We start from the raw sequence: 12,993 nt of genomic DNA, 5'->3' as shown, positions 1-12,993 counted from the left end.
AAAGTGTCGTAACAGGACCACCCTTCCAAACTTCGTCTTGTTGACTCATGAGGAAAAACAGAACGTGAGAAGCCTGCGCTTCAAAGGCTACTCTGACTGACACTTGATATGCAACAAGAAAACCCAAACATGTTGGTGTCTGGGATTTATGTGACTATATAGTGCCTGGGGCCCTGGCCAGTAGTGTAGGGAATATGGTCTTTCATTTCTGAGGAAACATCGCCCCCTTGTGGCAATGAGTAGCTGTGGTAAAATAAACAAAACATGCTTTCATTTCAAACAATGCGAACTGATTAAATAAAAATCACAGCACTGATGTCGAGTTGGTTTACTTTTATTCAAAAAGTGACTGTCTCCAGACAAGTAAAAATCTGACTGAGTGACAATAGCATGGGGGACAAACAATACCACAGAAGAGTGTGTGTGTATGTATGTATGTATGTATGCATGTATGTGAAAAGATTAAAACACACAAATGGCCAAAAAGGAAAAACACAAATGAAAATAAAGCTTGATGTTTGTTTTATATACAGGAAGGTTCAAATAAAGGAATTATACCAATGTAGTGGTAGTAAGTGACAAAACAAAAGCCACAGTCATTTTTACTCCAAAATATTTACTTACATAAAATAATAATAATTAGGTAAAACACACAGGCTGTTTTTATCTACTTCATCGACATCACATCTGGACCATCTCGAATGTTCTCTGTCGTCATAACAACCCCAATAATCACCTTTCATGGCTACCTCTGACATGGAAGAAAGTTGTGAGAGAAAACAAATGTAGGACCTTTCCAGAAACAACCCCAAGCACCCTAGTGTCACGAGGCCCAACCAAATCTCATCTACATAATCTTTCCGGGGCTACCTCAAGTCTAACCCCGAGGTGCTAGTGTAGCTCTATAGTAATTTGCTGGGTATAAGCGATACGATAGTAGCTTCACCATTTACCTCTGATAGACTAGTTGGGATGAAGCCTAATTGCTTATACCTTACCCATTCCTATCAGATAGACACAGGTGCCTTGGAGAGTCTAGGTATATAGGCAAAGAATGACTAGAATGGGAAAAAGCATCCCTTAAGCAATATCAATTTCATTCTAGTAATACTATTTCTATGGGGCTAGGGGCAGTTTCTGGACAGGGCAGTTGATTTCCTTCCACTATAGCATGTTTAAGGCTCAGGCATGGAATGATTACAAAGTAGATAGATTTACCTCAGTAGACAAAACATTTAATTAAAACTTATGGACGACATAATAGTTCATGTCACATTTAAGCTTTGTCTAGCTGCCAGAGTGCTGCTACTGTTAAGTGTCCCAAATGGCACCCTATTCCCTATATAGTGCACTACTTTTGACCAGGGCCCATAGGGAATATAGGGCCTGGTGAGGGCACTAGGGAATAGGGTACCATTTGGGATGAAAACAATCAACCTTTCTATAGGATTATAATGATGACTGGTTTTTAGTTAGTTACACAGTTTTATATTGTGGAGTTTCGTGACAGGACATTATTATTACTCATGGATGTTGAAAATCTTAAAGCTGAAATTTCACAAGCCAGATTTATTTTGTCATAATGAATCTCATCCAAACTAATTTACACGTAGGAAAAACGGTAGAAACCCCAAGACGTTAAGAAAAAAAAATACAAATTTAAAAATCTTCCGACACCTGACTACCCATGCTTTCATTTTAAACAGTTTTACTTACACATTTCTGAAACATTAACTTTAGGTTGAACATTTTAATAAAAAAAAAAAAGCACAGTTATAAAATCAGCACCGATTCATATATAACTTTATTTAAAATTTAGAGATAGCTATTTCAACACTAAATATGCTGGATTTTCAGGAGATGGAGAAATGTATTTTCTGTGTATTAACGTGCTGCTTGCTTGTCTCAGTCAGCACAGTGGTGGCACTACCAGAGAGAAAATCCCCTCGCTGTCCGTTGAGAGAGAAAACTCTACAGATAGGTAGAAGGGTGCAAATCTTTGGGTAAGCTTCAGGACTTGTGTGACAGCCTAGTTCCTTGTTAAACACTTTTGGCTGCATACCAAATGGCACCCTATTCCCTATATAGTGCACTACTTTTGAGATGCATCCTGGGCCTCTTCACAGCAACTACTGGGGTCCTCAGTCAGACAGTATCCAACAACCACAGAATGGAAACAGTACCCACACATTTGGATGTGACGAAGAGACCTTCCGGGCCAAACGTTGCAAGAAACTATACTGAAGCATTTACAACAGTGTGGCGTTATTTCTACGTGTTTCGTATGAAGGAATCTGCTCTTGGAAAACGATTGTGCCCTTTACTAGGGCCAACGGTTGGATGTGTGTTGCTACAGTCATGACTCTTACAGCTGATCTAGTTAACAGGTCACCAACTGAACCACCAGCAGTCATCATCACAACCACAGAACCAACAGATTCTGACAGTCCAACATGGAGGAAAGGAAAACTAAAAATAGCATAAAGACCGTGTCCATCCACTACTACTACAGCACAGCTAGCTAGTTACCTTTCCTACTAACAACCTGTTTATAAATTACTAGACCACACCGGGTTACTCACTATACTAGCATAGAGACAGGGTTAGAAGACATTTCCAAATCTCATTCCATCTCCATTTGGAAGAAAAATAAAACATTCTAGAATAATGGAACTTTCTTCAGACTAAATGTCGAGGATTCCTTTAGGTTTGACACTGGTTTGCCACTAACTGAAAGGGGAAAAGCTTACCCAAGGATTATAAAAGTATTTTGTTTTCATTCAGTCCCCTCTGAGCAAGCAACACTGTGTGTGTGTGTGTGTGTGTGTGTGTGTGTGTGTGTGTGTGTGTGTGTGTGTGTGTGAGACCATGGAGGATAAACCAGAGAAGACTTCAGATCCGCATCTTAACTTCTCCATAAATACAAAATGCCTCTCCTCTTCGTCTACAAATACCAGTTTAAAACATGGACACTCCAAGGACCTGCAGAGACAAAAGTGATCATTACACATCTGTAAAAGCACTTAGCAACAACATGTCGGTCTTACGTATTACTATAGTGAGGCTAAACCAACCTCCCAGATCTCATCTCGACTATTGGGAAATCTGGAGAACTTCAGTATTGGATTGTGTTTTAACGTAGCGCTGGCAGGCAAAGCTTGTGTTTGATTAGCGCGGAGTAGAAATGAAGCATTCGATAGACTGAGTAAAATTATGTTTCCCCTAAAGAGAGGCATTACCTTGATTTAGCTTTTTGTTTTCCTACTGTGTTGGACAAAGTTTCAGTAGCCTATGAGGAGTTAGTTTGTATGTTATGCATGCTAGCTTGTTGCATCACTAGACCACTGTACTCCACCCCTTTTTATCTTCTTCCTGAGGAGAACTTCCCCAGGCTTTCCAACAGAAAAAGCTCAAAAGGAATGTATTCAACCAAATGATCTTCCACATTTAACCCAACCCCTCTGAATCAGAGAGGTGCGGGGGCTGTCTTAATCAACGTCCACATCATCGCCGCCCGGGGATCAGTTATTGGGGGCCGGCTCATATTTTCGAACCAGCAATCTTTTGGTTACCGACCCAAAAGTTCTTACTAACCGCTAGGCTACCTGCTGACCAGAATGTGTATAGCCTGGGCTTCCGAGGCTAATATTACTAGAAAAATCAGAGGTTGGAACCTAAATTATTTTCCAATCATTCAGTTCTGAACAGAACCATAATTGTTTCCGTTACGTTCCACTGTTCTGACCAGCAAAATCTACGGTTTATATCGTTCCTTTCTGAAATACATTTTTTATTTATTTTTACATTTAGTGAGACATTAAATTGCTTCACCAATCATGCAGTGCGGACAGAGCAGCTTGCTAGGGAGAAATGAATACATTCATCTGAAATGGGTCTTCCGTATTTAAACCAACCCCTGAATCAGAGAGGTGCGTCAGGCTGCCTTAAATCGACATCCACGTCTTCGGCGCCCGGGGAACAGTGGGTTAACTGCCTTGCTCAAGGGTAGAACAACAGAGTTTTACCGTGTCAGCTCGGAGATTCGATCGAGTAACCTTTCGGTTACTGGCCCAACACTCCTACCCCCCAGCCTACACACGCAATGATTTACAAGTGGCAGACAGACACTGGGTGCCAGCTGGAATTGTCAATGTAATGCATCTCAATAGGAAAATTATGATTTTACACAATATAGAAACAGAAATAATCTACAAAATGACCTTGTAAATTCAATGACGTGTATTCATAACATCTTAGCTTTTATAAGAAACTAAATGACATTACAATGTTACATATTAGTTTATTTTAGTTGATGTCTTTTTTTCTTCTTTAAAAAAAAATATATATATACTTTTTTTAAATGTGCTTACGGGCACCTGGTTTGTAAGTAAGCATTTCATGGAAAGGTCAACACCTGTTGTATGTGACAAATACAACTTGATGTGGTATTTCCTGGCGGTCTCCCGTCCCAGTATTAACCAGGCCGACCCTGAACAGGCGAGGTTAGGGTGGTATGACCACAAGCGTAGTGGTGACCCAGCACAGAGGTGCAGTGCTCGTTACATATTAGTTTCTAGGGAACAATAAGTGCTTTAAAACATAGCTCGTTTTTTTTTTTTTTTACCTTTATTTAACTAGGCAAGTCAGTTAAGAACAAATTCTTATTTACAATGACGGCCTAGGAACAGTGGGTTAACTGTCTTGTTCAGGGGCAGAACGACCGATTTTTACCTTGTCAGCTCGGGGATTCGATCTTGCAACCTTTTGGTTACTAGTCCAACGCTCTAACCACTAGGCTACCTGCCTCCCAATAAAATAAAAAAAACTCTTATTTTCTGGTGCTCCTAAATTTAAGTTGCGAGCACCAGTACAACCAATGAAAATGTTTAATTTAGAGCGCTGTGTATGTATAAGGAAGAGTATTACTATAGAGTAATAATGGTTGAGTATAAGAGAAGAGAGTTACTTACAGACTCGTCCATGATAGAGCCAGGGTCAAAGTAGTCTGGTTTCAGCTCTGATCTCTCTCTCCTGTTCTTAGAGGGGGGCTGGAGAAAGAAGAGAAACAAATATGAAATGATTTAAATTCTGATTATATGAGCTGATTGTGATAATTACACACTGAACAAAAAATAAACGCAACATGCAACAATTTTAAAGATTTTACTGAGTAACAGTTCATATAAGGAAATCTGTCAATTGAAATACATTAATTAGGCCCTAATCTATGGATTTCACATGACTGGGAAAACATGAATTTGTTGGTCACAGACACCTTAAAAAAAGGTAGGGACGTGGATCAGAAAACCAGTCAGTATCTGGTGACCACCATTTGCCTCATGCAGTGTGACATCTTCACATAAGAGTTGAACAGGCTGTTGATTGTGAGCTTTGGAATGTGGTCTCACTCTTTAACGGCTGTGCGAAGTTGCTGAATATTGGCGGGAACTGGAACACACTGTCGTACACAACGATCCAGAGCATCCCAAATATGCTCAATTGATGTCATGTCTGGTGAGTATGCAGGCCATGGAAGAACTGGGCCATTTCTAGCTTCAAGGAATTGTGTACAGATCCTTGCAGAACATGAGGTGATGGATGAATGGCATGACGACTGGCCTCAGGATCTAGTCACGGTAGAGTGCATTCGGGAACTATTCAGACTTCACTTTGTCAACATTTGGTTACATAACAGCCTTATTCTAAAACGGATTTTAAAATGTTTCTCAATCTACCCCATGATGACAAAGCATAAACTGTTTAGAAATTTTACCAAATGTACAAAATTTTAAAACTACGTTTTATAAAATAAGTTTTCAGACCCTCCTGTCTCCATTGATCATCCTTGAGATGTTTCTACAACTTGATTGGAGTCCATGTGTGGTAAATCCAATTGATTGGACATGATTTGGAAAGACACACACTTGTCTATATAAGGTCCCACAGTTTTTTTGTATTCAAATTTTTTGATGTTGGTAATTTTACCCCCTTTTTCGTGATATCCAATTGCGATCGTCTCATCGCTGCAACTACCCAATGGGCTTGGGAGAGGCGTCCTCCGAAACATGACCTGCCAAGCCGCGCCACTTAACACCTGCTCGGTTAACCCGGAAGCCAGCTGCACCAACCTGTCGGAGGAAACACCGTTCAACTGACCCCCCGTGTCAGCTTACAGGCGCCCGGCCCGCCCCAAGGAGTTGCTAGAGCTCGATGAACCAAGGAAAGCCCCCCGGCCAAACCTTGGGATCGAAACCCAGGCTGTAGTGATGCCTCAACACTGCAATGCAGTGCCTTAGACCGATAAGGTCCCACAGTTGACAGTGAAAATCAGTGCAAAAACCAAGACACCGATGGTCACTGACAGAGCTCAAGAGTTTCTCTGTGGAGATGGGAGAACCTTCCAGAAAGACAATCATTTCTGCAGCACCCCACCATTCAGGCCTTTATGGTAGAGTGGCAAGACGGAAGCCACTCATCAGTAAAAGGCACATGACAGCCAGCTTGGAGTTTGCCAAAAGGCACCTAAAGGGCTCTCAGACGATGAGAAACAAGGTTCTCTGGTCTGATGAAACCAAGATTAAACTCTTTGGCCTGAATGCCAAGCGTCACATCTGGAGGAAACCTAGCACCATCCCTACAGTGAAGCATGGTGGTGGCAGCATCATGTTGTGGGGATGTTTTTCAGCTGCTGGGACTGGGAGACTAGTCAGGATCGAGGAAAATATGAAAGAAGTAAAGTACAGAGAGATCCTTGATGAAAACATTCTCCAGAGTGCTCAGGACCTCAGACTGGGGCGAAGGTTCACCTTCCAACAGGACAACGACCCTAAGCACACAGCCAAGACAACACGAGTGTCTTCGGGACAAGTCTCTGAATGTCCTTGAGTGGCCCAGCTAAAGCCCGGACTTGACCCGATGAAACATCTCTTGAGAGACCTGAAAATAGCTGTGCAGCAACGCTCCCCATCCGATCTGCAGAGAAGAATGGGAGAAACTACCCAAATACAGGTCTGCCAAGCTTGTAGCGTCATACCCGAGAAGACTCGAGGCTGTAATCCCTGCCAAAGGTGCTTCAACAAAGTACTGAGTAAAGGGTCTGAATACTTTTTTTATTTTTATACATTTGCCAACATTCCTAAAAACCTGTTTTTGCGTTGTCATTATGGGGTATTGTGTGTAGATTGATGAGGGAAATGTTTTTTTTTAAAGTAACAAAATATGAAGGGTCCAGCAACTCTGTGCATTCAAATTGCCATCGATAAATTGCAATTGTGTTTGTTGTCCGTAGCTTATGCCTGCCCATACGATAACCCCACCGCCACCATGGGGCACTCTGTTCACAACGTTGACATCAGTAAACTGCTCGCCCACACGACACCATACACGCCGTCTACCACCTGCCCGGTACATTTGAAACCGCGATTCATCCGTGAAGAGCACACTTCTCCAGTATGCCAGTGAGCATTTACCCACTGAAGTTGGTTACGACTTCCAAATTCTCTAAAGCTGGGTGTACACTACACAATTTCATCCCCGATTTAACTGTTCCAGACACATTTTTGAGATCAGAGACAAAACCCCCATGTTGATGCCTACTAGGGGGGGGCACACAGACGCTCGTTTAATGGGAGCAGATTAGAGACGCAATCCGAGGGCTATCGATCTCGACTTTGAGCAGTGCCACACGTCCCAATATTTTCAAACGTTTTGATTTTATCGGCACAAAATCTTCAATGCTTTTGTAGTGTGAGATGTGCAACGCCAATGAGCAATAGTCAATGAGAGCTCGCCAGTGAAGACCCCAGTAAGATGAGCATGCTTTACATCACCCAATGTGTAGACTCAAAGGAGCCATGACTACTACTAAACTCAGCAAAAAAAGAAATGTCCCCTTTTCAGGACACTGTCTTTCAAAGACAATTCATAAAAATCTTTTAAAAAACTTCAAAGATCTTCATTGTAAAGGGTTTAAACACTGTTTCTCATGCTTGTTCAATGAACCATAAACAATTAATGAACATGCACCTGTGGAATGATCGTAAAGACACTAACAGCTAACAGGCGGTAGGCAATTAAGGTCACAGCTATGAAAACTTAGGACACTAAAGAGGCCTTTCTACTGACTCTGAAAAACACCAAAAGAAAGATGCCCAGGGGCCCTGCTCATATGCGTGAACTTGCCTTAGGCATGCTGCATGGTGGCATTATGCCAGCAGCATACCACCCTGCATACCACTGCTGGCTTGCTTCTGAAGCTAAGCAGGGTTGGTCCTGGTCAGTCCCTGGATGGGAGACCAGGTGCTGCTGGAAGTGGTGTTGGAGGGCCAGTAGGAGGCACTCTTTCCTCTGGTCTAAACAAAGATCCCAATGCCCCAGGGCAGTGATTGGGGACACTGCTCTGTGTAGGGTGCCGTCTTTCGGATGGGACGTTAAACGGGTGTCCTGACTCTCTGAGGTCATTAAAGATCCCATGGCACTTATCGTAAGAGTAGGGGTGTTAACCCCGGTGTCCTGGCTAAATTCCCAATCTGGCCCTCAACCATCACGGTCACCTAATAATCCCCAGTTTACAATTGGCTCATTCATCCCCCTCCTCTCCCCTGTAACTATTCCCCAGGTCGTTGCTGCAAATGAGAACATGTTCTCAGTCAACTTACCTGGTAAAATAACGGTAAAATAAAAAAAATAAAAAAAATGAGGACTGCAGATGTGGCCAGGGCAATAAATTGCAATGTCTGTACTGTGAGATGCGGGAGACAGGACGGACAGCTGATCATCCTTGCAGTGGCAGACCACGTGTAACAACACCTGCACAGGATCGGTACATCCAAATATCACACCTGCGGGACAGGTACAGGATGGCAACAACAATTGCCCGAGTTACACCAGGAACGCACAATCCCTCCATCAGTGCTAAGACTGTCCGCAATAGGCCGAGAGAGGCTGGACTGAGGGCTTGTAGGCCTGTTGTAAGGCAGGTCCTCACCAGACATCACCGGCAACAATGTCGCCTATGGGCACAAACCCACCGTCGCTAGACCAAACAGGACTGGCAAAAAGTGCTCTTCACTGACGAGTCGCGGTTTTGTCTCACCAGGGGTGATGGCCGGATTTGCGTTTATCGTCGAATGAATGAGCGTTACACCGAGGCCTGTACTCTGGAGCGGGATCGATTTGAAGGTGGAGGTTCCATCATGGTCTTGGGCGGGGTCACAGCATCATCGGACTGAGCTTGTTGTCATTGCAGGTAATCTCAACGCTGTGTGTTACAGGGAAGACATCCTCCTCCCTCATTGTGGTACCCTTCCTGCAGGCTCATCCTGACATGACCCTGCAGCATGACAATGCCACCAGTTATACTGCTCGTTTGTGATGCGTGATTTCCTGCAAGACAGGAATGTCAGTGTTCTGCAATGGCCAGCGAAGAGCCTGGATCTCAATCCCATGGAGCACGTCTGGGACCTGTTGGATCGGAGGGTGAGGGCTAGGGCCATTTCCCCCAGAAATATCCAGGAACTTGCAGGTGCCTTGGTGGAAGAGTGGGGTAACATCCCACAGCAAGAACTGGTAAATCTGGTGCAGTCCATGAGGAGGAGATGCACTGCAGTACTTAATTCAGCTGGTGGCCACACCAGATACTGACTGTTACTTTTGATTTTGACCCCCCCTTTGTTCAGGTACACATTATTCAATTTATGTTAGTCACATGTCTGTGGAACTTGTTCAGTTTATGTCTCAGTTGTTGAATCTTGTTATGTTCATACAAATATTTACACATGTTAAGTTTGCTGAAAATAAACGCAGTTGACCGTGAGAGGAAGTTTCTTTTTTTGCTGAGTTTAGCATGCGTTTGTACTTGCCTTTAACCAGAGCCAAAGTGTCAAACCATTCAAGCAATGTTATTCAATTCATAATATTATTATGAATATATTTGAACTCTGTATGGCAAGCGTGAATGTCTGACTGAAATTGTTTGCGGTTGCTTTGAGCCACAGATCGTTGTAACTACTTTAAATCTACATCACATCATTGTTTTGGCGAGACAGCGTGCTATGGAGAATCCTCACGACCAAGTGAAGAATCTTGTAGTGTGTGACCTACCATCCGTGCCACATCGTTCAGTGTGCGCACCACTACGTCGGCAAGACAAACAAAAAAAAACTACAGGAGAGATTAATGTGAGAGGTTTAGCGATGTTAGGATTTTTAAAGTTGTGTAGTATACAACCGGGTTAAAATGACGTGTGAGGTAGCTTATTGTAGAGAAATTAATATTAGATTCTCTGGCAACAGCTCTGATGGACATTCCTGCAGTCAGCATGCCAATTGCACACTCCCTCAACTTGACAGCTGAAGCATTGTAGAAAATTACAGAACATTTATGGGATCTTATATTTTAGCTCATGAAAGCAACATTATACATGTTGCGGTATTTTTTTTATTATAAAGATTTATTTTCAGGATATTTAGTGTTTGACAGAGATCTTTGTGTTTCACCACATAATTCGCTGTTAAAGGTTTTATAAACCAAATGCCATATTTGTAGTAAAAGGTCAAAGGTCTCACCAGGTCGATGTCCATGGTGTCAAAGTCCATGCCCTCGTTGAGGTCTTCCATACGACCCTCTGACGACATCATCACGTCCTCTACGATAGGCTCCTCATCCTCCTCCATCAGCCCTGTACCACGCCGACTACACACACACACCATAATTAGTACAAACTACCATCAATATAGAGTAGCTGTACATAAACAAATGGTTAGTCCACAAAGAGATGTGTAAAGGAAGTAGCTCTTACATGGCCTGTTGCAGGTTGGTCCTGGGCTCGAGGTTAGGGAGGGTGTGTGTGTGTGTGTGTGTGTGTGTGTGTTCTTACATGGCCTGTTGCAGGTTGGTTCTGAGCTTGGCGTAGTTCATGGCTCTCTCCTGCTGCTGACGAACCTCCTCCTGCTGCCTCTGAGCCAGCATCCACGTCACCTGGGTACTACAAACACAGACAACAATAAGTTAAATAACCACACTGGTGGTTCAGGTAGGTATACAGAGACAGACAGAGAGAGAGAAGACGAAAGAGAGAGAGAAGACGAAAGAGAGAGAGAGAGAGAAGACGAGAGAGAGAGAGAAGACGAAAGAGAGAGAGAGAGAGAAGAAAGAGAGAAGAGAGAGAGAAGGAGAAAGAGAGAGAGAGAGAGGAGAGAGAGAGGAGGAGGAGAGAGAGAGAGAGAGGAGAAAGAGAGAGAGAGGAGAGAGAGAGAGAAGGAGAAAGAGAGAAGGAGAAAGAGAGAGAGAAGACGAAAGAGAAAGAGAGAAGAAAGAGAAGAAGAAAGAGAAAGAGAGAAGAAAGAGAGAGAGAAGGAGAAAGAGAGAGAAGAAAGAGAGAAGAAAGAGAAGGAGAAAGAGAGAGAAGAAAGAGAGAAGAAAGAGAAGGAGAAAGAGAGAGAAGAAAGAGAGAAGAAAGAGAAAGAGAAGAGAGAGAGAGAAGACGAAAGAGAGAGGAGAAAGAGAGAGAGAGAGAGAGAGAGGATGAAAGAGAGAGAGAGAAGAAAGAGAATAAAGAGAAAGAGAGAGAGAAGGAGAAAGGGAATCTTACTTGTAGTCGATGGGTGTCTGGTGGAGTTGAGGGGTTTGGGGGAGTGTGTGAGGGTGAGGATGCTGCTGGGAGTCTGAAGGGAGGGCGTACACTCCCATGTAGCTGTCGTCTCTCCCCCGTTTGGCCTCCTCCCTCATGTCCCCTGGTCCTCTCATCATGGTAGAGGTGAGGTGGGGGGAGGGCATCATCACAGGAGTCTGCATGCTCTGGTGCTGCCACGACATATCTGTACTGCTGCTACTGCTCTCCTCCGCTAGAGAGAACACACAGTGTTAAACACACACCACTCTAACATGGCCATGTAGTGACTCCAGTCTGACTTCCTGACCCTGGTGCTGTAGCTACCTTCAGGGAGTTTCCTCTTGGCTGCGGCGACGGTAGCAGTGGGAGTTGCAGCCTTGGTCTTCTTGGATCTGACCGACGACCCTCTGGAGGAGTAGCCGGAGACAACAGACATGGTGTCGTCGTCCCCGCCGGCCTGCAGGGAGTTCCTGTAGGAGATGAGCGGTAGCCAGCAGTCGTCTCTCTGGAGGGCCATCTGGAAGGTCATGAACCTCTCCAGATACATGTGACTACAGCGGAGAGAGGAGAGATGTTACACACACACACTGAACAAAAACATAAAACACAACATATAAAGTGTTCGTCCCAGGTTTCACGAGCTGAAATAAAAGATCCCAGAACAAAAAGCCTATTTCTCTCAAATTTGTTTACATCCCTGTTAGTGAGCATTTCTCTTTTTCCAAGATAATCCATCCACCTGACAGGTGCGGCATATCAAGAAGCTGATTAAACAGCATGATCATTACACAGGTGCACGTTGTGCGGGGGACAATAGACTACTAAAATGTGCAATTTTGTCACAACGCCACAGATATCTCAAGTTGAGGGAGTATGCAATTGGCATGCTGACTGCAGGAATGTCCACCAGAGCTGTTGCCAGAGAATTACATTTCTCATACTGCCAAATTTTCAAGAATTTGGCAGTACGTCCAACTGGCCTCACAACAGCAGACCACATGCAACTACACCAGCCCAGGACCTCCATCGTCTGAGACCAACCACCCGGACAGCTGATGAAACTGAGGAGTATTTCTGTCTGAAATAAAGCCCTTTTGTGGGGGAAAACTCATTCTGATTGGCTGGACCTGGCTCCCCAGTGGCCTCCCAGTCATGTGAAATCCATAGATTAGGGCCTCATTTATTTATTTAAATTGACTGATTTCCTTATATGAACTGTAACTTTGAAATTGTTGTGTTAATATTTTTGTTCAGTATAAATACACACAACTAAAGAGGGGACACGGTCCTCTTATCCTGCTTCATGACATATCATACGAGTCATCACTTACACAGACATCAGTTACCACACACACACACACAGGTGCACGTGTCTGATTAGG

General features: G+C 43.6%; 1 protein-coding gene across 2 annotated transcripts in view; it reads right to left on the bottom strand.

Moving 5' to 3' along the window:
• Positions 1-318: 318 nt before the first annotated feature.
• stag2b (STAG2 cohesin complex component b) overlaps positions 319-12,993 on the bottom strand; it is a 37,214-nt gene continuing 24,539 nt past the window's right edge. Inside the window, exons 27-32 of one of the 2 annotated variants that reach the window (XM_071399594.1) lie at positions 11,936-12,162; positions 11,591-11,843; positions 10,877-10,984; positions 10,566-10,692; positions 4,971-5,048; positions 319-2,982 (exon numbers count right to left, since the gene is read on the bottom strand). In XM_071399594.1, the coding sequence (XP_071255695.1) occupies positions 2,959-2,982; positions 4,971-5,048; positions 10,566-10,692; positions 10,877-10,984; positions 11,591-11,843; positions 11,936-12,162 (817 nt within the window). In that variant the 3' untranslated portion in view covers positions 319-2,958. Of the gene's footprint in view, positions 2,983-4,970; positions 5,049-10,565; positions 10,693-10,798; positions 10,985-11,590; positions 11,844-11,935; positions 12,163-12,993 lie in introns of those variants that run through there. The other variant, XR_011674825.1, reaches the window with a different exon arrangement.

The sequence above is a fragment of the Salvelinus alpinus genome, chromosome 4 (assembly GCF_045679555.1).
Source record: "Salvelinus alpinus chromosome 4, SLU_Salpinus.1, whole genome shotgun sequence".
NCBI lineage: Eukaryota > Metazoa > Chordata > Actinopteri > Salmoniformes > Salmonidae > Salvelinus > Salvelinus alpinus.
Note: the sequence above shows the minus strand (reverse complement) of the source record. Positions and strands in the feature narration are given on the sequence as shown.